Here is a 25615-nt window from a genome sequence, read left to right on the forward strand (position 1 = left end):
TATAATTTCTTTATTAGTATAATATAATTATATTTTTTTTGATTATTGCTTAAATCAGAAATAACACTTTCATCGACAAATAATTGAGTTTCTGAATTTATTCTAGAAAAATTTATTAAAGAGAGCTCGTGGATAGTTTCTTCTGAATCAGATGAACAAACTATATCTTTATTTTTTTTTGGATCATTTTTTTTTCCATCAAGTAAAATAATTACTTGTCTAAATGTTCGTTTTGGTGGAGTTGACATCTAACCAAGTGTAGTTTTCTATTTATAGGTTTACAACTAAACCATTGTTTGCACCAAGCTTAACAACTAAACCATTGTTTGCACCAAGCTTAACAACTAAACCATTGTTTGCACCAAGCTTAACAACTAAACCATTGTTTGCACCAAGCTTAACAACTAAACCATTGTTTGCACCACTTGAATTTGTATTGTCAAGAACAACAGCTTCAAGAGTTTCTGTTAAACTCTTCTAGAATTTCTTTAGTTACATTTGCTTTATAAATTCCAGTTCCACTCATAATAATATTATGTGTTAAATATTTTCTTGCTTTTGTTCAATCTTCTGTAGTAAATGTAAGATGGTCTTTTTTTTCAGTCCCAGATATTTTTATTGGATAGCCTTCTAAATTATAATCAAGTTTATGAACAAGGTTTTTTTTATCCTTTTTATCATCAACTCCAATAACTTTTAATTGCAAAACCTCTTTACAATGTTCAATGTTAAGTTTTTCACCTACTCCAAACTTCTCGTTAAAAACTTTCTTTTCTGTAATAATATTCGCTCTATCAGTAACTGTTACTATGCCATAGTCAATTAGTAATCCTGTAGCTAAATGAACAGCTGCAACTGATTTCATAACGTATTACTGCTTTTGCAAAATTATCACAATCACAGTAAAAAGTACTATAAAACCCAATAATATACTTATGAAGTCCTATATTATAATAAAAGTACTAATAAATAATATAATGAAATGGTATTTAAAAAAGTGAAATAAAAATAACAAATAAATTAGTATAAAAAAACATCATTTTGTCAACACTTTCAACACAAGTTTCTTGTTTGCAAAATTTTCCATTTGCTTTTTTTTTTTTTTTTATATTAGTTCTTTTTGATCAACTTTGCCTATCTGAAATAACCCTTTTCCACCTTTTTAGCTCTTTGGTTTTTTAGATACTTCCTTTACATTACTGGTATCTAATTTAAAACAAAACATAGTAAACTATTAAATATTTTGTTGTAATAAATGCCAAAAATTCATTTTAATATAATCTAAAAAACGAAATATTAAGTAAATTAATGAAAAATTAATCAAAGTAGGGTATATTATCAAATGATTGATATATGCATAAAACTAACTTCTAAAGAAGCTGTTGAAGGGGTTGGTTATGCAAAGAACTTGCATTACTGCAAATGAATCACAAAGGGCTCATTACAGCCAGACTCTGATTTCAATCTTGTTATTCAGCTGTATATCATGAATTTCATTACAGTCAAACACTCAAAAGAAACTGTCACTCCTTATATTGATGTAATTATAAAGCAACTGTTAAATAATTACAAAAATTAATTATTTGAGCTTTTTTTCACCCATGCATGTTTCAGGTGTTTCATTTTTAAGATTTGTAATGTATTTACATATCTCAAAAATTATAGATAAATTGTTCCAAAATTTAGGAGTTTTATAGGTAAAACAGACTTGTTCATTCACTATTACAAAAAAAATTTTTTATAGTAAAAACCTTTAAAAAAGTTAATTTTTATATTGTAAATATATTATTTTATATTCAACTTTTAAGTATTGTTTTCATTTTTGACTATAAACCTGGTGCATATATTTCCAATTAGAAAATGTATGAGAAAAATGTAGCTATGTTTTATAAATATTTTTAGAGACTTTTCAAAACTTTGAAGGGTTGGTAGAACAATACCTAGGCACTCAGTATTATGCCTCAGCATTGTTTACCATATTTATAATAAAACACAACCTGCTTAGAAAGACTGTATGAGAAGTTCCACTATTTGTGAACAAAACAAAACTAATAATAATTAAGTATGCCAAAAAACAACAATTTATAATAATTTAAAACAATACCAGCTTATTAAAAAATTGGATGAATAACTTCATCACAAATGCATAAAATATATTTTTTCCTGTAGTCTTTAACTTTACCAATCTGCAGAAAACCAATCTGCAGAAAACCAATCTGCAGAAATGTTTGAATCTAATTATTGAATTATATTTGCATTTAAGAAACAAATATGCCAAAAATTAACTCAAGCAATAAATTTATGCTATACCTGTCCTCACAATTAGCTACAGGTAGTTCACATTTGCATACAGATAAATCAAACAATGAATCAAAATTCTTTTCTGAGTAAACTATGCTTGATTTGTTATCTTTTGATTTTTTAGGATTAACTTTTCCCCATAACTCAACAAGTTTAATGCTTATTTGTAAAATAATTTGTTGATTGGTTATTTTTTTAGCAGTGAGTTGTTTGTTGAGCTTGTAGCTAAACTGTACAACTTGTTTAAATGCGGGAAGATCACTAACAGGAAGATCATCTGGCAGCCCTGCAAACCAAATACTTGTATTATGAGTTCTACTAACAAATATTTTCCCATAAAAAGTGTTCTGATTTTTGTTCTTTTGTTCTAGCTTTTATCAATTTTTTTAATTTGCTAGTTATTTTTTTAGAAAAAAAAGTTCAAGTGAAGATTCAAAGTTACACTTCTATTTAGGGTAACTTTGAATTCTTTTAAACTGAATATTGATTTTAATCTTTTATATTCTAAAAATTTGTTTAGATTTCTTTGTATTGCTTTATATAATTTTTAAATATATCTAGTTAAATATTTTGACAATAATCATACAACTTATTCAATAAATTAATGCATATCACTAAATAAACTTGTTGATCAAATTTTAGGGTTATGAAAAAAAAAAAAATTTAGACAATATAATTCTCTACTCATAAATATTTATCATAAAAAAAAATATTACAGTGTTTAAGGTTTACAAAAAATCAGAGTTATAATATCTGGAATGTGAATAAAATTAATGTCCCCTCTCTGAAACCAACATGTCATCATTTATTGTATACACACTCTCATCAATTGAAAAGACCTCATTTGGAATGTTTCAGAACAATTATATCAGCAGTTTCAATTTTTTACTTGGATAAGGAACAGAGTTTCCTCATTGTACTAGTTAGACTTAGTCCAATGTTTTCTTGTGTTGATAAGTTCTCAAATATGACATGACATTCATGACATTTTTGAATGCTAAAAATATAAAGATAATAGTTATTATTAATAAAAATTAGTTTATTAGCAGCATATTGGCTAAAATTATTAAAATAGCCATAAATATTAATAGTTATTTTAATTAGGCTACTGCAATAAAAAGATGTCTATTATTTACTATTTATTATTGCAATGTTACTCAGACAGCTTGAAAAAAATTGAATATTCAAAGTTACCCTTAGTTAAGATTTTGGTTATATTTTATCTAAGTGGAATTATATATTTCTTTTGTTGCAAAAGATATCCAAGTTAATATTATTTTGAGTTTATGTTAAAATTTGACAAATAATCCAGTAAAATACAAAAAAATTAACCTAATATTTACAATACAATACAAAATGTTCTAAATTGAAAACACACAATGTTATCACCACTTTTGACTGTGTCACTGGAATAGGATAAAAACATTATTTTTAGCAAATAAAATATTTTTTACTATGGTAAAATTTCTGTAAAAAAAAGGCAGTTGAAGCAACAGGCAAAGAAATTACCAAATAAAAAAAATTGAAAACATTTACAGGTTTTTTTCAATGTTATCTGCAAATTCAATGTTACCCAAAATGACTGTATGAAAAAGTTTATTATTTTGGCGTTCTGTACAGCGGGCTATAAACATAATTAGTCCAGCTTTTAATATTTCTTTTTTGATAAAAAATAACACCTAAAATACATTTCCCTAATCAGTTTACATTTTTAACTAAAATATAATTACATCATTGTTCTTAGTTTTAGTCATTGAATTTCCTCATCTGTATTAATATTTGGTGGAAAAAAAGGAATTGCCCTAATATATAACACAGGGTTGCTTTTGGAAAAAAAATTTCTGTTCCTGTAATTCCTAATGAAATGGCCTCCTAAACCCGAATATGACATTCATTTTGCTTAATCAGTTCAGGTTATTGAAAGACAGCACACCTTTTTTTTTTTGAGAAAAACATAATTTTGAAGAAATCTCTCATTTTCATCCTAGTTATGTAATACATTGCAATAATTATTTGTGAACTGAAAAAAGGCTCAATTTAACTCCTTTATTAACTTTAAACTTAAAAACAACTTGTGAAGTAATCAAATACTGTAAAGAAAAAATCTATTTCCCAAGGAAAGAAGTCCTTGATGCCTTCTATTTATGAGGAGTTAGTGGTTCATGGCGTTTAAGACACCAACAATAGTCAGCTAACATGTTTATGTCCCAACGTCCTTGATATCTGGTCTCCATCATTTTTATTTCTTGGTGGAATTTTTCACCCTGTTCCTCACTGTAATCTCCACAGTTTTCAGGAAAATAGTCAGATGTGACTGGAGAAAATGCATTTTTATTGACATGCGAGCTCCCAGTTTTTCAAAGCTTTTCATATGCTCATTGACATGTGACACATATTCAGAGCTTCTTTTATTTCTCATAAACCCTTTAATTACTGTGCTGAATGTTCACCATGAATCTTGTTCAATGCCTACCATTTTCATATCAAAATCTTTATCCTTTAACAGAGTTCTAATTTTGGATCCGTCAAATATACCTGCATGTAGCTCGGAATCACTGATCTGTGGGAACTTTTTCAATAGATACTTAAAATCTTGGCCTTCTTTATTCAGTGCTTTTACAAAAATTTGCATCAGACCAAGTTTGAAATGGAGAGGAGGAAGTAAAACATTTTCTGGAGGAACTAGTGGTTCAGCTATCACGTTGTAGCTGCCAATTGTGAATGTCTCTCGAGATGGCCAGTCTTTCTGCTTATAGTGAAGACTATCTGCCCTATTATCCCATAGGCATAAGAAGCAAGGGTATTTTGTGTACTTCCCTTACATCCCAAGTAGAAAGCACACAACCTGAAAAGAAAAGATTTATTCATAAAAAATCAAATCTCTGTAAGTTAAAATATATTTTATTCTAAAAAATTACCCACAGGTGCTAAAGTATTTTCAAAAGAAAGCTTTATATTGACAAGAAAACTTAATAAGTATTTTACCTTAAGGTCATTACACATTAGCCAATTGTGGTTGGAGTACTTGATTGCATCAACCAATATTTTCATGTTTTTGTAGCTTTCTGTCAACTGAACTGAATGTCCAATAGATACAGATGCCATTTTATTGCCAAATTGTAGAAGTACTGCCTTTAGGCTTCTGCTAGAGGATTCAATAAAGAGCCTCCATTCTCTTGGTTGGTAAGGAGTGCCAAGTGCTCTATTAGGCCTTTTATATCATTGCAAAATGCCCACGAGCATATTACGAGAAGAATAACGAGCATATAATGAGAAGAATCAATTTCAAAGAACCTTCGAAACTTTTCTTCTGTTTCTATACCAGTAGAAGGTAGTTTCTTTGGAGAGGAGATTGCTCTCACTAAGATGGGAACCAAGAAGTTGTGCATTCTCTTTAGAAAGACCAAGATCTCTGGTCAAGTCATTTAATTGACTTTAAATTAGTGGTCTTAACAAAGTCATGCTAGATCTTGGCTCATTGTCATAGATATGTCAGTGTTTTCCACTTTTACACCTTTCATATCCTCTTCTAGTTTGCCTTTACCAGGTGGAGAAGGAACTGGAACTCCTGGACCATGTGGCACTGGCTTAATGGCAGAAAGAATATCAGGATAGACCACCATGTGTTTGTTTTTCTTATTGACACTTGAAAAATTCACATATTTTCAGATTTTCATCCACTTTTCTATACAATTTAAAGAATTTTTTTGTTGAATTTCAACACAATTTTTATAAACAACTCAAACTTTATTAGACTATAAAAAAAATATATTTTTGGATTAGTTAAATGTTGTTCTTTTAAGAAATTATCTTACCTTGAAGATTGGTCATACAAAAATAGCAGTCTGTAGTATGGTTCTTGCCTTCTCTCCATAGCATCAGTACTCCAAGTGACATACAGTTTGCTGTGCCCTCATTCCAGTGCCTTAAGGCTACAAGACAGGTTTTGCAGCATATATGTGGGGCAAAGCTTTTGTCTTGATCGCCAAGCCCTATTCCGAAATATGCACTGTAAATGAGCTTTACTAATGTAGTTATGGTGCATTGCTGATCACTAAAAGTTACCTTTACACACACATAGCAGAATCTGTCAAGACTGTTTTTACATTTTCTATTCATTTTTATGAAACAAATTCTATTTATCTCATATATTAGCCTGTAAAAAAATTGATAATGATAATACTTTATAAATATACTTTAGATACTGTTTATAGATATATTAATACACAACTGTCACCTGGGAATTGTAATAAAACGGACACTCAGCTGCTATATGCGATATAAAGCCCTAAGTCTATATCTTAAAAATTAGACCTGATTGAGAAATTTGAATCCTAGATTTGGATTTAGAAGGCAAATTCCATTGAGAATCACCTAAGAAACCCTAGGAAAATTTTTGACGCAGACCAGTGTAATAATAGCATAATATAAAGCTTTTTGAAATTTCAACTTTTTTTAGACCGTCCTATGTTAACTCACATAAACAATGTTTTGTCAAAGCTGTATTGGAGTGCTTCTCCTCCAGAGTTTTGCCCACCAAATAGATCAAGTGAATTATCGTCCATATTAGATTTAATTAATGCAGCAAAAGAGTTTATTTACATATCTGTTATGGACTACCAAGCAGCCATTATTTACTCTCAACCCCAGTAACTTTTTCATTTTCTGTATTTTGTACACAAAGAAAGATACTTAAATATTTTGTTTTTATATTTATTTTTTTGATAATTTTTTTATTTAATAGAACATTTTGGCCGGTGATCGATGATGCATTAAGAGGTGCAGTTTACAATCGTAGATTAACTGTGTTTATTCTTTCCAGTTTATGGAATTATACTTCTCCTGACCAAATAGCATTTTTAAAGTCACTCAATGAATTTGGAAAAATATCTCGAAATAACTCATCTTTGCAAGTGGTTTGTATTTATTATATTGTCTACTGTTAGTTTTTTTTATAGGTAATATAGTAAAAAGAAAAATTGAATTTTTTAAATGTAAATAATATATACGTATTAAAAAAAAGAAAGTGAAAAGAAAGCAAAATTAATATTTGGATCTATACTTTACCAAGTATAAGAAAAACTATTAATAATAACTTAACTAAGTATTTAAAATCAAATAATCTTTTTTGCAATCAACAACATGGTTTCTTAAAAGCTGTACTACAAATTGATTAAAATCCTTTCATAACATACCAACTAATGCTATGTTAGATTTCATACTATACTATCTTATGCATTTATTAATAAATACAAGAGGCATTCAAAATACTATGATTTTCAAAAAGTATTTTACACCATACCTAGTATCTGTTTAATTTTTAGAGTATTCATATATTTTTTAATTCTCCTTTTTTGGTCAGCTGAAATGTTTTTAATCTAATTTATTTAGTATCGCTGTAATTTACTTGTTATTTAAAAACTTGGTGACATATATATTAATCTGTTTTTTAGTACTTGTTAATAATTAATTTTTTTGAACCTTTAATTTCTTTTATATCAGTATTTATTTTTTTATATCAATATATCAATGATCTAATCTCGCAGTTTTATTTTACTTAATGGTTAAGACATTCTAGCAACTAAATAAGTAACTTAATCGTCAATTTAACAAAAATTTTTTTTAGAAATTGTTCAAAATACCTTCTTCGTCTATTCCCTACACTAGGGTAAGTCACAATAAGTTTATGGTAACGGATAATTCTGCGCTTGTATCCACATCTAACTGGTCCGGTGATTACTTTGTTTCTACAGGAGGTGTAAGTCTAGTTTTTAACCAAACCGGCTTTGCTTCACCAAACAATGTCCAACATAAACTAAAGAAGTTGTTTTTAAGAGATTGGACGTCAAGATTTGCTTTGAATATTGATAAATTATAAGACAATTTGAATAAATTATTTTAAGTATATTAGCCACCAGTTATGAGTTTATATTTTAATAATACATTTTATCAGATTATACTTTTTCATACATTTTAAAAATATTTTTATTTTTTGCCGCCTCCCCATTTCTTATGCTTTAGTTGCTTGCTAAAATAAGTCTTAAGTATTTGGTTTTTATTTTAAACTAAATCTATATATTTTCTCATAATTTTTCTAACCATATGCGAGAAATGACAAACATACAATTAATAAATATAAGTATAAGAAAATCTGAAAAAGTTTAAAAACTGAAATAACTACAAAAACTGAAAAAAAAACTTGAGAAGAAAAAAATAAGTATATAATTAAAATTAAATTTTTTGATTTTTATTCGCACGTTACAGCTATAGGGCTTTATGTCAAACTACTTTGTCAATCTAATCTACTAGAGAATCATGTCAACTGATGTTTTTGGAATAAAAGTTATGGTTTTATAATATGGTTTTATTAGGTCTTTATACGTCATCAGTTTAAAACTGTTTGTAAATGTCTCGCACAATTGTATATATATCACTATATATTATTGCTTAACTTAATACTGCTGTTACCCATTCGTGCGCGTTTACATGGAGTTTTATAAGCATGCTTGGCCTTTTAATATATGTCTTTATATATTTTTGACCAGGTACTCTTAAATCTTAATAATCTGTTAATATCTGCTTAATCAGTAATAAGATTGAAAACTTTGCTTCATCAGTTTAATTAGTAATTAGATCGACAATTATTTAATTTAATGACTTCTGTAGTAAAGGATAAACCTTATGTTGTTTTTAAATTAGTATAGTAACTTTTAAAGTCAGGTAATTTATTTAATTCATGCATTATAATAATAATCCTTTTTCAATTGTATTTAAAGTATATTTTTAATTTCTGTAATTTTTAACTTTTAAATTAGAAGACAATGATGACTCTAGAAGACATTGCTCTTTTCAAAGGTTAAAAGGTCAAACTCTTGATAAAGTTAGTGTTAATCTCCAAAATCCTTGCATCTCACACGGTCAACTCTATATTATTTGTTAAAGAACAAGATCGTTTAATACTTTATTTTAAAGAAGTTAAAAAAAATCTGTTTGCATTTATAATATAAAAAACCAGGTCGTTTGATCATTTGTTTTTTTTAAAGTTGTTAAACATTAATTACGAGGTATGTCATAAACAAATATTACAAAAATAAGGTTGTATTTGTAAAGTTTCTAATTTATATATTTTTCTTAATTTATATATTTATTTATATTTGTGTGATATTTATTACATGTTTATATGTGTTAAGGTTATATATGTTTATATTTTTTAAGTCGCTGGTTTTTGAAAATTTTCCTACTGAGAATAGTTTATGAAATGTTCTGAATGTTAATCGTTTTCTAAAAGCTGTAACAAAGTTACGTTAATCTTCATCGCATTTACTAAAATCTATAGAATAATGAAACGATGTTTAAGTTGTTTTTATAAGTACTTTTGATATTTTTTTATGTTAAATATGCTTTTTTGTAAATTTTTTTTTACCATAAAAATTTCTTATTTTATCTTAGAAAAATCTTTTTTGTTTCTCACATTAAATTTCATATTTTTTCTCTTTGAAATAATTTTAGTATGATTGTATTGCAATTTTCGCTTTGATTTTATATTTTTCCCTTATTTTATATGTGAATGGAATACATTGATACTTTAATCAATTAGGTGATAACGGATCTAGATATTTAAATTCCCATTAAGAATGTTTTTGTACCAAGATTCGGTACAAATAATAGCCTTAATAATTTAACAATAATAATTTAACAACTCGCAAATCCCGTTTTTAAAAACAGCTAAATTCAAAGAAAATGTTATGAGTTGCAGAAAAGTTTTTATAAGAAATGCCAAACAAATAAAACTAACTTATATGACATAAGTAGGATCCGTGACCCGTTTCTGTGTCTTTTTTTGCTTTATAAAGAAATCCTAATGAGAGGCCTTAAAATTATTAATCTATAAAAAGTTTTATTACAGCCTTAAATTAATCACAGCCTCCAAAAACACTGGAAAAATGTTATGCCTTTGTAATCTCTGTTAAAGATACTTTAGTTATGTAAATGATATTAAAGTAAATCGTTAACCAAAAGTCAAGAATTTTATATCAATTTATTTTGCCGTTAACTAAAATTTATTGAAGTAAAGAGCAAATTAAGTATAGATATAGTCAGTTGTGTAACGTAGTTATTATCGTACCGGGTTTGAAAGCGCTTTGTAAAAAATAACTTTTAGATTTATATTTTTAAAGAGTGTAACAGTATTTTTTTTTACCTCAAGAAAAATGATTTTTGTTTCTCAAATTTTATATTTTTTTCTCTTTGAAATTATTACTTCGTATATATGTATTTTTTACAGAAAAGTTTCTATAAAATAAAATCAAACCGATAAAGCTAACTTATTTGACATAACTAGGAACCGTGACATAACTAGTACAGTTATTATTAAAGTAAAAATATTTTGATTTGACTCTCTACTTATGTAAGTCCCATTTGTATATAAATGGGACTTGGTGATGAGACAAGTTAACGTATTCATCTTGCCTAAAATATATTTTTACTTATATACTTCTACAAAGAATGATTATACAGCAAAATAGATTTTAAAAAACTCTAAACTCTACCACCCAATGACATGTTGTTTAACCTAAACCTTATAAGCCACAATATTTCAAGTTATTCCGTTTTTTTATTTTATGGTAAGTTGGATACAAGATGGAAATTTGCCTAAATAACTTGTTATTCTTTATCGCCAATTTCAAATTAAATATTTAAAAACAAAGTAATATTGCGAGTTTGCAAAGGTGGCGCCAAAAGGTGGTAAGGAAGGAGGTGCCATTAATGTATTTACCAATATAAAAGTTTTATTTGCCAAGTATGTATGAAAAAAACCAAATTTGTATATATACTTAGTCTCTAAATAGTTAATTTCATATTAGCAATGCATAGCCTTGCGGCTATGCATTGCTAATATTAAATTGACTATTTAGAGACTAAGTATATAATCAAAGTTGTGTATGTTCTTACTAGTTTTTAAACAATGATGCATCAACCAGCATCAAACCTTGATGCTGGTTGATGCATCATTGTTTAAAAAAAATGTCTCCAAGATTTGATGCATTAAATGATGCATCAAATCTTCGAGACAGCAAAAAAAAAAATTTTTGTGATTGTTTTAAAAACTAATAAATAACAAACAAGAGTTTTACACGTAATGAACTTGAATAATATAAGTATTAAAAAGTATATTTAATGACAAAGTAGTATTCAAATACCTTAGTAAACCGTCTTAATAAACTGACCTGTTATAAATAATTTAGTTTTTTGTATCACAAAATCTTGTTTTAATTGACGAATTTTAATTACCTAAATAACTACTGACAAACTAGTTGAATAATATTAACAAAGTAAAAAATTGGTCAATTAATTTTAATTAGACTAAACTTAACCTTAACTCCCATTTTCTTTGAGATATCAGGGTTCAAATCTTAAATATTTGGTTAAAGTTCCTGATTTTGTCTATAAAAAACTTCTTCAAAGGTATCTCAACCTGTGTCTAAAAAGAAGCTTTTTTTTACAGAGAATTTAAAAAGCATAACCATTTTTATTAAAAAATCATAACTTAAGTTTATTACAAAGAGTTTCAAAAGAATCTTAAAAAGATGTTTTTCAACAATAAAATAAAAGATGTTCATTTTTATTACAAACAAATATTATTTTTGAAATCTCTGTAAAAAACGCTTCTTTTACAGAGATTTCAAAAATAATATTTCTTAAAATTTCTTCTTAAAGTTGGCATACTTTTGAAAAAGTTTTTTTTGACAATATTAGGGGTTTTACTCCAAATAATTGGACCCTAATATTTTTAAAACTTGATGTGATGTAAGAAATAGGATTGCATAATTGAAATCAGAATGGGGAATATTATAAGAAAAACATATTGTATAAAAAAATTAAAAAAGTAAAATTTCGTTGACCTGTGTCTATGAAATTTTTTTTTTTTTTTTTTTTTTGTTATTTAGGTGCCCCAAGAAGACCTAACGGTCTTCTTGGGGCACCTAAATAAGCACCGCGGAAGTGCATTTAACCAGGAGGTTCACGCCTCCTTCCTTACCGTGACGCGTAAATATGTCCAAAGCTCGTTTCGAGCCTGGATCTCCTGCTCAAGAAGTAAGCTCTCTAACCACTGCGCTACGGCCGCACACGGCCAAAATAATTTCTAATACTTTTTATAAAAGCTAATTATAGCTATAGTCATATATCATCATATATTACAAATATATTGCCCGTATGCCGTCATATATAACGGCAGTATAGACGCGTTACGTCTGTAAGACATATAATCAATGATACCATGTTTTATAATGGAAGAAATAATATACTACCGAAGTTTCTGATATATAGTTAGGTCTGCTCCATCTAAGTTTTATATATTTTTCTAATTATTGTTTATTTCTGAAACTTTTGATTTTTAAGCTTTCAGTTACTAATTTTGTTCTAAAAAGTAGTGTAAACTGAAAGTTATATATATTGTTGAGATGCATGATCAAATTAGAGTAAACTCTTTTGTGTTACTAAAAAATTGCATAAATAAGTTCACGAAATAAATGTGAAAGAGGAAAAACAGCTATAAAAAAAAAGTGACTTTAATACAATAATATAAGAAGATCAATCATAAAAATAAATTTCAAATTATTCCTGTGCAAATTTAATAAAGTTTTGAGCTTTTGCTTTTTCACATTATTTTTTTTATACCATTTCATAGCTAGATTAAAATAATGACTTGAAGCTGAGTCAGCCCAGAACACAGGTCTGTTATCATGTGATTTAATGATTGGTAAAAGGCGTTTTTGTATACACTCTTTAACATATATTTGACCAAAAAGTGTGGACTGAGAGATACAAGGTGCTGATTTAGCGAACTTCTCTTGTTTTGTGTATTTAAAGTTCTTATCTGCTTATCCTCTATATTTGGCAATATAATCAGCACCAGCAATTTGCTGATGATTGTACTTGATATAAGTTTCATCGTCTTCAATAATAAAGAAATATTTAGAAACAAAATTATCATACAATTTTCTTCAGCGGGTTCTTGTACTTTTTTGATGAGTTTCATATCGGTTGGGGACTTTTTGTGCTTTGAAAGAATGAAAACCATGCATAATTGAACTTTAACAACAAAACTATGAGAAAGTCCATAAATTTTTGCGCTTGCAAACAGAGGCAATTCTACAAATAAAATGAAGGGGGGGGGGGGGGGAAGGGTGTCTCTTTAAAAAGTACTGACTGGTTTCTTTAAAAAAAAAAAAAAGGTCCTCAAAACTAAATTTTACCAGATTGAATTGTGTCAAATACCCGACTAGCCAACTAAGTTTGTAAAAAAAAACGACTATAACTTGAAAATCGCCTTCTTTGGAGGGGGTGTTCCACCCCCTTTCCCCTCCGTATAATCGCCTTTGTTTGCTAAGCAAGATTAAGTAACTCTATTATGTTAAATAGTTTTTCGAATAAACCTTTTTATTATTACAAAAGAGAGGTGAATCAATGAGTGGCTAAAGCCAAGCTTTGGTTAACCCTTTCATGCAATGGGTTGTAGGGAAGCAAAACCAAAAACCATTGCCTTTTCAAATACGCATTTTTTTTAAACAATACCTTTCAGTTTGTTGTTGCACAGCAACTCAGTGCATGGAAAGAATTAAGTTTCGCTATTTGGTCGAACTGCCAAGTTTCTGAGTCTATTATTGTTTTTTTTAGTGAATGTCAAGGCTGGTGGCCCTCCTTATAACCAAGTTTTGGTGCTTTGGTGTATCAATCTTTTTTTGGTGTAATCAATGATTGAAATGATTTAAACATCGTTTGTCTATACTTTGTTGCTAATTGTCTTTCTTCTAACTTATTACACGTCATTGGTTAAAAATAAAATCTAAATAAATACACGTTTTTTAATTAGCGCTTTTAAGCAAATACTTAGCTGAATTTGTTTTTTCTTATGCTGTATAATGTTTTGTTTTCCTTTAGAAAATTATAGTTTTTTCAGCGAACGTTTCTTTTGTTGCGATATAAAAGTTATGTCAACATTACGAATGATGTTTATTTTCACCGCTAAATAGTTAAGAATGGCATTTGAATACGTAGAGTGAAAAGTTTATTTGACTTTATTTTAATGTTTAGATACAGAGAAAATAACAGCGATAAGCTTAATTTTTATTTCAAAGTTTTAAGAAAAAGACATTAAATTTGAGAATAATTTTTTTAAAAGTTTAGGTTTTCAAATATGAACCTACTCAAAGCGCTTTTTAATACTGTATAAGCTTTTAAATGATCTTACAAAAAAATAAATGGTTACAGTTTTGTTTAATTATATACCTGGAATGTCAAAGCGTTTTCGGTATGTTTTATTTTAATTATTCGATCGAAAACTTGTTACCATTCAAAGCATTTTATTTTTAAGATATTGTAAATTCATCTTTATTGTTAGCTTTACTGTTATTATGTAATGTTTTTTTTCTTTCGGTTTAGGCATAAAATGTAATGCTTTTAGATTTATTGTTGAATTAAATTCGATAGATGTTTGAATCCATTTAAATTTAAACTGCGTTAATACCAGACGCGTTTGTTCTTTAAAAAAAAACTTTAAAAAAAAAAAAAGATTGTTTCAATGAGATCGAATTAAAAACACAAAAAGTATTTTTTTATTTTGTAAAATAAAAAGACATACGGTTATGAACTGTATGGTTATAAAGCTCACAAAAGTTATATTTTATTTATCTATTCCTACCTTTAGTTTTTTTTAGCACAAAGATATGTTTTTATGAAAAAATTAAGAAATGGGCTTGTGTCTTTTTTGAAAAAACAGTTTCAATTAACTTTTTAATTTTCTCATACCCTGCAAAAGTATAATTAGCATTGGAAAGTTCTGTAAAATAAATTTAGTTTCTCTTCTCATAGTTTTTCCTCTGCAAAAGTTTCTCTGTTAATAAAACTAAAATAGTTCTTTTGATTGAGAGTTGAGATTTTATTTAGGTTTTTTCTGGTTTGCTTTTTTTTTAACATATGTATTTACAGTGGCATACCTAGAGTAAATAACGCCAATGAGACACAGCGCCTTTCGCCCATCTCCGACGATAGGTTGCTTCTGTTTTATTTTCAAAAAAATATAAAATTGCTTAAAAATGCACACAAATTTAATTTATTAACATTTTATTACAAATTTGTCTTCATTCCTTTAGCTAACGAAATTTGTTTAATTATGTTATCAAAGTCATTTCTCGTTCTATGCTCAACAAAGCAGTATCTCATAATCGATTTTATCAAGGCTCTCAAAGGTGAAAGTATCAATTTTAATTTATTAAACAATCTTGCAATTGGCAATAAAAACTGCAATTTTCAACAATATATACAATGCTACTGAGCTAAAAAAATAAGTAATTGTTATGTAATTTTTTCCCATCTACATCATACTGTAGACTTCCCCAAATATTTCACAACTGTAGGCTTCCCCAAATATTTCACAACCGTCTTTCAAGTAACTTATTTTGATATTAAAACAAATCCTTCCATATCAAGAAGAAGTCCAAAGTTTTTATCAATTTCTTGAAAACGAAGCTTCTTCTTTTTTATTTATGAAATAGAAGAATGACATCCCTTTTATAACTCTTTCCATATCTTCGTTCGCTGATGATTAATGTTTCGCTATCCATTCTTTTCTTTTTTCTTAAACGTATTTCACGTAACGTATTCGATATCCGTTTATTGGAAATTCGAATTCCTTCTTTCAGTGAGTCACAGACACTTTCCTTTTATCATGAAAATAATTTTGGAGAGCTTTTAAATCTAAAGCTGCATCACGATAGTTCATTTGATTGATTCCTGCAACCTCTTTCAAACGCTGTTAATATGAATTAAGATCTTGTTCGAAAACCCAAGCAATATTATAAAACCATCGTTAATATTTTGTTATGCAGTTGTTTTGCGTTGTTTTTAGTATAATTAGTCGCGCTTTCATCAACCATTATGTTCAAGAGAACTTCTTCTGTTTCCTCGTGATATTTGTTGACAGGTTTTACTAATTTCGTTTTTGCGTTCCACCTGGTAGCGAATCAGACTTCAAAGCCACAGGTACAAATGCTTTTGAGCTTTTCCCAGCGTTAAGTTGAACGAGAGAAAAAAGCATAATATGAATCGATGGTTCCAAAAAAAGTTGACATTACTTTTTCTTTGATTGCATGGACGCCTATATAAATATGTATTTATATCATATATTATATATATATATATATATATATATATATATATATATATATATATATATATATATATATATATATATATATATATATATATATATATATATATATATATATAGATGTATGTATGTATGTATGTATGTATGTATGTATGTATGTATGTATGTATGTATGTATGTATGTATGTATGTATGTATGTATGTATGTATGTATGTATGTATGTATGTATGTATGTATGTATGTATGTATGTATGTATGTATGTATGTATGTATACATGTATGTATGTATGTATACATGTATGTATGTATGTATGTATGTATGTATGCATGTATGCATGTAAGATATGTATGTATGTATATCAGAGGCGTAGAAAGAATTTTTTGGTGTTCGAGATAGGTAACTTCCAGACATGGAGCAAACTCCAAATATTTATATGTTTATACTTATGTCAAATAATGAGGGTTTGCAAAAAATTGCGATGATTGGAGGCTGGGAACAAAAAAGCCCCAAAATTACTTTTAAAGACATCTAAATATTAATCTTTGACATCTAAAAATTATGACCATATAAAGTTAAAACCTCCCTCAATTTGAGGGGGGTTTTAACTTTATATGGTCATAATTTTTGAACGCTAAAATATTTTAAAATGAAATTTAAAATTTATCGATGAATATAAGTCTAGTTAAGAATAGTACAAAAAATACTTCATCAACTTGTTGCTCTCACGTTTGGGGCAGGGGGGGGCAAAAATTTTGGGGCTTTTTTCTTCCCAGCCTCCAATCATCGTAATTTTTTGCAAACCCTCATTATTGACATAAGTATAAACATATAAATGTTTGGAGTTTGCTCCATGTCTGGAAGTTAGCTATCTCGAACACCAAAAAATTCTTTCTACGCCTCTGATGTATATATAAATTTTTATTTTATTTTTTTCAAATTTTCCGTTACTTTTAAACTTAATAAAGTAAAAAACGTATTTAAAAAAAATAATTGGTTATCACTCTCCTCGTTTCAATAACAACAACAACTACAACAATAACCACAACAACAACAACACAACAATGCAAATATCTCTGATATTATATGTAAATAATGCTCTAATTTCTAGGTTTCCTATGTGACAATTCTTTGGGATTAAACCGTAAACTACCGGATAATGAAAAACTTCCCGATGACCGATTTTCAGCCTCAACACATGATGGACTGCACCTTCCTAAGTATGGACGATTATATACAGAAGATAAATACGATAGGTAAAAAAATTATTTTTAAAAAATTTGTATTTAAAAAATTTTAATGCAAAAAATTTTAGTTTGAAAAAATTTACATTTGAAAATTATGATAGATAAAAAAAGTACGATAGGTAAAAATTAAAAAGTGTTAAAAAAAAAAAAGTTTTTTAAATTTCAAATTATTTTAAAATTAGATTGAACAAATTTTGGAAAGTTAATAGCCCTAGGTCACGTGCAGACCAAAAAATATCTTTGACTGTTTTTACACCTTTGAATATTTAGTATACCGGAATTGACTAAGTCTATCGGAATTCAAATAGTTTTAACATAAGCTTATAATTTATGTATAAATTGATTGACGATTTACTAAAAGTTTTCGTTAATTTCATTTATTATTATTATTTTTATATTGTTATTATTAATATTAGTTTATCATTATTTTGTAGATTACACTGTTTATGCAACAGTAAATGAGAATTAAAAAATTATTTTTTTATTGTTTACTAAATCTGACGAGTTTCAACTTTAATTTTTGAAAATTTTATATCATTTATATTGTCATTTAATAAAAGTTTTTAAAATTTATGATACAAGAAGTTACATGACTTTAAGAAAAGATTCATACATTAGGAATCGCATTAGAGGTTCAAGTTCGTAAAAATGTTTTTTCTAATTTATAAAAAACGATAAATTATTTTTATATAAAATAGGTTCAGAGTTAAACCGTTTGTCACTCGTTAAGTTAGTGCTGGAAGAGAGAAGGGGATAGATTATCACTTAGCTGTAGCCATTTTGGTCCCCAAGTTTTAGAGGCAATAATTTATAACCAAAAATTTTTCTAAAGAAATGAATTTAATTTGCTCTTAAATTATTAAAAAAAGAAATTTGAATTACGTTGATTTAAATGTCATATGAAACGGCAATCTTATTATTAGGTCGATGCATAAATATTGCAAGTTTTTAAGCGACATTATTGTATATAAATACTGAATAATAAATAAGCACCGATTTCATAAAAGTATATAAATACTGAAATTATTCGTATAAATAGATTTTAATTTGCGTGATATTAATTTGTAATACTTTACGACTATTATTCTTAGACTTCTCGTTATAAGTTTCATTTTTTATTATCACGACGTTATAAGTTTCATCGTTAACATGAATCTTTAAATACATATTTTAACTTTAGAATAATTTAATCTAATAGTTAAGAGCATCGAAACAAAAAACATTGGCCTCCACATTTTTCGAGCCGTTGCACGATGAGGAGGCCTGTTATTTTAGTAGAACCTGAATTAGAGAAATGTCTCCTAGGGTCTAAACCTAATTTACTAGGTCATGGAAAGATGACGAAATTAAAAATTGCGTTCAAAAGAACTTTGTTCTGCAAATCTATATTTAAAACTTCTTGAGGACACCTGTTATGTCTTTAATTACATCTTACGAATTCTTATTTAAAACTTTTATCTTCTAAATTACATCATGCGTTTCTTAATTACAAATTTCTTCTTTTATGTTCCATTTTAGGTTGATTAATTATAACTTTCATACCATTAATTACTTATTACGAATTTGATTTCGAGATGTATGTAACAACTTTTACGTTCTTGAAAAGGTTGTTTAAAGAAGGTATTAAAAATTTTTTTTTGAGGAAAAAAAAGTCTTCTAATTAGGAATAAACCCTACTACAACATTTTATAAAATAATCTATTCATATAATTTTATTATATTAATTGCTGCTTTGCGTGACATTTGGCCAATGCCTTGGACAAGTGATAAAGTGGTTAAAAAATAAACGAAGGTGGTTTAAAAATAAACGAAGAAAAATTTTAGGGCCCAAAGTATATAATTTTAAAACTTATTTTATAATCTAATAATTTCTGTTTAGTAAGTATAACATCATAAACATTTGTATAAAGTCTGTTTTAAAACGTAGTTTACCACAACCCCTATGGGCCGGAAAAAGTGCATCAATATCATCATTTTATCTCAAAGTATGTTTTGTTTCTAACGTTAAATTGTATTGTTTTCGTGAGAAACGCATGATCTAGAACTCTATGAAAATAGAAAGGTATCAATGTGATGTAAATAAAATTAGAAGGAATGCAAATGATCCTTTTTTTAAAGTATCCAAGTAGTTTTCTGGATTAAACCTTTAAAATTGTCTCTTTGTGTTTGACTATCTTCACAATGAACTACCAAATTTGTTCAATCGTGTTTATTAAAACAAGTTTTTTAAAACATCAATGCATTTTCTCACTGAAAGCAAATAATACCATTTATAAACAAAAAAGGTTGTAAATATAAACCCTTTTATTACCAACATTGTTCTTCGCAATCAAAACCAAATTAAAGGTGTTCGTCTAGAATTAAAATTAAAAATATAACTTGTTGGAAAGTTTATTTTATTATTCAACATAAAGAAGTTATATTTGCATTACGAAAAAAATAATTTTTTACGTTTTTTTTTAATGCAGAAACAGCAAAAAAATGCCTAAAATAACTTAAAACAAAGAGTTCTATCTGTAAATTCGTTTTGCATAAAATTTGGTTTGCATGCAGGATATATATTAAATTAGTATGCGAACCAGTAGAAACTTTTTTTTAGATTGATAATTGCAGCTCAACGTATTTGGGGGAAATTAAAAAAGGGGTAAAATTCAATATAAACAATTCCATATTTTCTAAAATACTCAAAGAATAATTAAGTTTCTGGTTGACATACTAACTTATATCCTGATGAACAAACCCTGAAAATTTCATTAATAGCAACTTATGGAAGCTGAGATATGTGTATTTTAAGTCTGAAATATCACTATCAGTGAAAACTTACAAAATAAAATAACAAAACTATAAATGATCCTTTAGAATAACTTTCTCCTCCTTCCTGGTATTTTTCCTTATCAATAAATCCTTTTCTTATAACTCTTAACTTCTTTCTTTTTTCTTTTATTCTTTACAGTATCCGTTGATTTTTTTTTGTATATTTTTTCTCTTAACTATCAAATACTAAAGCACGATCAATAAAATAATTTCCTGGTGTTAAATGAAGATTCTTTAAGACATTAGATAGAGCTAAAATCCGTCATTATTGCTTACTACTGATGAAAATGTACCCATTTCTAGTTTTTATTATTACGGCATTGTGCAAATTGATAACTTAAAAAAAACAACCTATCTTGACATATCTAATACAAATTTTGGATTGCATTGCTAACTTCCAAAGATTAATGTTTAGATGTCTTTAAAAAAGTATTGAAACATTTTTGTTTTTCTTAAAAAATTTAATAATTTTTAAATATCTTTATATTGAGATTATTTGAATATATAATAATTGAATATATAAAAAATATATAATTAAAAAAAAATTTATATAAAGATTAAGTTTGAAAACAATGTTTATAATGCTAAAACAATGTTTATAATTGTTTTTACAAATCTTCTTTTTGTTTTAAGTCTGTAAATGAAATCTTTTTATGTTGTGCTGTATTTTTTATATCTAGTAGTTTACGAGGCAGTGCATACGCGAACCTCTCATTTGATTTAACCTTTTTTTCTATTAATATTTAATAAAAGGAAAAGTGAGGAAACTTTTCTAATTTTTAATAAATCAGTTTCCATAAATTCAATGAAATAAGATCCCTGGTTTTTCCGTCACCTCGATTCCTGAAAATGTGTACTATTTTATGTTATGTTATATAGACGTTTATACTTTCAACCAATTTTAAGCTTTTTATCGTTTTACAAAATCACTAAGAATAATTAATAGCCTAATTTTTAAAACCAGTAAACTAATTAAATTTTTTTTAAAAACCAGTATCAAGTATGTTATTATAACCAAGTTAAAACACAATTTATTTTAATAAAATTTTAAAAATAAAATAGCAAGAACAAGGCCGTCCCGAAGAGATTTTAATGGTCAAAAAAAGTCCTCGTTGGCCGACATTTGCCGACTATAAATTCAATTTTGCTGACACCATTGTCCTATTTGCCGACCAATAAAATTTGTAGGGGGGCTAGCACCCCTACGCCCCCCACCCTCGAGACGGCCCTGAGCAAGAAAAAAGAAAAAAGCAAAGCTCAGGGAAAAAAGTTTTAAATTTTAAAATTAATCGAATGTTGCTGTGTGTAAACCAATTGTAACACTAATTAATAGAAAACGATTCCAAACACAATTAAAAAAAAAAGATAAATAACAGAAACTCTTGCAAAGCGTTTTTTAAAACTAATGATCTGTACGAATTTATTCATAGTTTAAATAAATATTCAATAAATAAAGGAGTCGAAGTTTGCTTATTTTTTAATCAGTTTTTTTAAGGTAAAAAAGATATTTAACCCTCATGACTTTTTTTTAAAAAAAAAAACCAACAAATAACAGATTATTGAAAAAACATTTAAAAAAATATAAAGAAACAAAATATTTGAGAAAGAAAAATTAAAGTAATTCGTAAATAATTATACAATATGTAATGTGTAATCATGCTTTACTTAATAAGATTTTTTATTAAATAATATACAGTGGGTTGCATATAATTTATGCAACCCACTGTATATTGTATAGTATAGTATATTTAATATAGAGTTAATTTTTAATATGATCTTTTTTAATGTTTTTTTAAAATTTAAAGCAAACAAAAAAGTTAATAATTTGAATTGTTTTAAGTTTTATTAACAGTGGTTTTATAAACAAAATAAGAAAAAAGTTTTTTCAAAGAAAAAAATTTAAGATAAAAAACAAACAAACAAAAAAACAGAGGAAAAATATAGAGACAGGGTACATTTTAGTATTTTGTATGCACACCACGAACTTTCACGCATGCACGAACACGTCTAGGCATATATTCAACTAGTCAGATGCATAATTCTCTTAGAAATTCTTTTCAAGGCTTTTCTAACGCCTTCTGTAATTGCGCAACACTGGCTATGCTCTCTTTGACCAATCTCTTGTCTATCCAAGCCTAAATGTTCTCGATGGGATTGAGATCTGGAGAACGAGCTTGCCAAGGCATGACCATAATGTTTTTCCGATCAAGTCACTCTTTAACCGAGATTGCAGTGTAAGCCGTTGCGCCATCGTGCTGAAAAATCCATTGTTGTCGTCTTCCGAAAAAAGCTCTGGCTATTGGCAAAAGTTTACTTTCGAGGGTCTCTTTGTAGTTGTACTGTTAATTCTGCCGTTATAAATGTTGTACTTCCTGTTCCTTTGTGGAAGAAGCATCCCAATATTCCAACTGATCCTCCTCCGCCTTGTATCTTTGGTACACAAAAACGCTTTGAACTTTTCACCAGCCAGCCTCTTGATGGTTAATCTTGACTTGCAATTTATCACCTCAAAACTAGATTCGTCGCTGAAATTGACTTTGGCCCAGTCTTCTACAGACCAGTGAAATCTTTCTCTACACCACTTAAATCTTTTTAGGCGATTTGAGGCACGCAAAAGTGGTTTTAGAGCAGCGACATAGCAATCTAAGCTTTTCTTATTTAGGCGTCTTCGTACAGTCCATCTACTAACACTAACGTTACCAGGCGTATTTGTGAACCCTTCAGCAAGTTCACCGTAAGAAATTTATGGTCTTGTCTAACCTTTCAATAGAGATAATTTTGGTCTCTCAAGTCAGCTTTAAAAGCCTACCAAGCCTTGGTAAATCTTTGACATCATTATGTAGCTCGTGGTTTTTCAATGTTGTTTGTACACATTTAAGCGAAACATTGCACATTCGAGCTATTTCTAGTTGGCTTTTTGTTTTATTTTTTAGCAGACCTACAATTTGCCATCGTACCTTGTCTGAAACAGCTTTTCTGCACATTTTTGTCTTTTTACTTTACCAAATAGTTACCAATGTGAATAACTCAAGATATAAAAATGATAATTTTATTTTATTTTCGCAAGAGCGTTTATCTAAAATTTGGTGGTTGTTTTTATGGTGGTTGTTTATCTAAAATTTGGTGGAGCGTTTATCTAAAATTTGGTTCGAGCGATCTAAAATTTGATTTTAGATCGCTCGAATAACATTTCGTTGAGATATTTTAACTTAAGTCGTTAAATTTTAGTTGACTTTTTGCTACATTAGAAATACAGGTATGTTCTAATTAAATTAATAATTACTCAAGACTGGTTAACCTAACGAGTTCCAATTATATACTATTCGATAGAGAATCAATTAATTATGACATTTAATACGCTTTTAATCGTATTAATAAGTTGGTTTCAAAGAAAATTGTGAAAAAAACAAAAATTTCACACAAACAAAGTAGTGACTCTATATTTATGCAACATACTGCATATTTTATAATATAAAATAAAAAACTACAAGATTTACAGAAAAACTCTTTGCTTTTAATGCTTACCTAAATGTAAAAGAAAACTTACAAGATTTATTATTGGAAGACTAAACAAACTTGTGATAAACGATAAAATTTTAATAGTAATAAACAAATTGGATTTTATTAATGAAGTTTTTGTGTTAAAAAGAGTTTGTGATAACAGTTAAAAGCTGATAAATCTAAATGATAAAAAAATTTAATTGCCTGAGTTGTCTAGTTTTGATTTAATTCATATTAAGCGACCTACTCAAAATACTCTGAACTATAAATCTTTGACTTGCAAGATTGAAAGACGAAAGCCTATATAAAAGCATTCAATGAAGGACAAACAAAGAAAAACAAATTATACATACTTATTATTAAGTTCAGAGCTACTATTCACGCAACAAACTGAAAAAGATGCACAAAATGTCTGTGAATCATTTTTATGTTCATGGAGTCAATTTGTACAGATAGAAAAGAACATCAAAATTTAATAACCTTGATTTTAAATAATCGAATTGGAGCTGAATAAGTTGCACCATCAGTTCTTGCTAAAAAGACAAGACCACCATACTGAATCATAGGAGGTATTCTAGTTACGACTTTAAAATAGTTTATAATAACTATAAATAACAGATTTTTATTAAAAGTTTCTTTTTATTAAATTACAAAAACAACAAGTTTGAAATAGTTTGTAGATTTAATATGAAACGTAAAACTTATATTTTGAATATAGACCCAAACATTTGCATTATATATATATATATATATATATATATATATATATATATATATATATATATATATATATATATATATATATATATATATATATATATATATATATATATATATATATATATATATATATATATACTTCTGATTCTAATGTAATCAAAAACACTGAGATAGTTCTTGATGACCCTGGTACATCGCCCAAATATTTATATATATATATATATTTGTATTTATAAATAATTTCACAAAGCTGTAAGATGTTACTATACATTGGCGCTGTCCGTCTGAAATCGATTTGGGCAATGTACCAGGGTCATCAAGAACTATCTCAGTGTTTTTGATTACATTAGAATCAGAAGTATCATCTGCGTTTAATTCTTTCTTGACTTATCTCTTGTGTTTTGTCCATCAGAAGCACTGGGTCCATGCGCATTTCCTTTGTCTGATTTTTCATCTATTGAATCTATTTCAAAATGATTTTCAGCTCTGACATCAATACTACAGTTATGCTTTCTTCAATTTTCAATTTTAACATTAGAAGAATCTTTGTTTCCATATCGGAAAAATTTGGTTAATGATTGACTAGGAAGTGATTATCTCATCTTTAAGTTTTCTCTTTTGAGCTCCAAATTTATGTTTGTAACTTGAGTTTGACATGGTGTTTGAATAACTTGATAATCTAAAAAAATAATTTTTCTATTGAGACATCATTTAAATCCTGAACAACAAATGTATCTAGGGAAGTAAAAGTTTAGTTTTGGAACATCAGAATCATAAAATTTATAAATGATATATGTCTAAACTCAAACTATTTCAGAATAAATTATTTTCCATTTTCTGTTTATTGATTTGGTAACAAAGTT

The 25615-nt window shown here is 27.5% G+C and overlaps 2 protein-coding genes across 2 annotated transcripts in view; both read left to right on the forward strand.

Annotated features, from left to right (window-relative positions):
• LOC100213930 (5'-3' exonuclease PLD3) overlaps positions 1–8281 on the forward strand; it is a 32998-nt gene extending 24717 nt beyond the window's left edge. Inside the window, exons 4-6 of the mRNA XM_065818378.1 lie at positions 6761–6950; positions 7046–7217; positions 7928–8281. Of these exons, the coding sequence (XP_065674450.1) occupies positions 6761–6950; positions 7046–7217; positions 7928–8179 (614 nt within the window). The 3' untranslated portion in view covers positions 8180–8281. The remainder of the gene's footprint in view (positions 1–6760; positions 6951–7045; positions 7218–7927) is intronic.
• Positions 8282–14242: 5961 nt separating this feature from the next.
• Positions 14243–25615, forward strand: part of LOC100210872 (uncharacterized) — an 84258-nt gene continuing 72885 nt past the window's right edge. The window contains exons 1-2 of the mRNA XM_065817301.1: positions 14243–14614; positions 17582–17726. Of these exons, the coding sequence (XP_065673373.1) occupies positions 14545–14614; positions 17582–17726 (215 nt within the window). The 5' untranslated portion in view covers positions 14243–14544. The remainder of the gene's footprint in view (positions 14615–17581; positions 17727–25615) is intronic.

The sequence above is a fragment of the Hydra vulgaris genome, chromosome 14 (assembly GCF_038396675.1).
Source record: "Hydra vulgaris chromosome 14, alternate assembly HydraT2T_AEP".
In the NCBI taxonomy this organism is placed as follows: Eukaryota; Metazoa; Cnidaria; class Hydrozoa; order Anthoathecata; family Hydridae; genus Hydra; species Hydra vulgaris.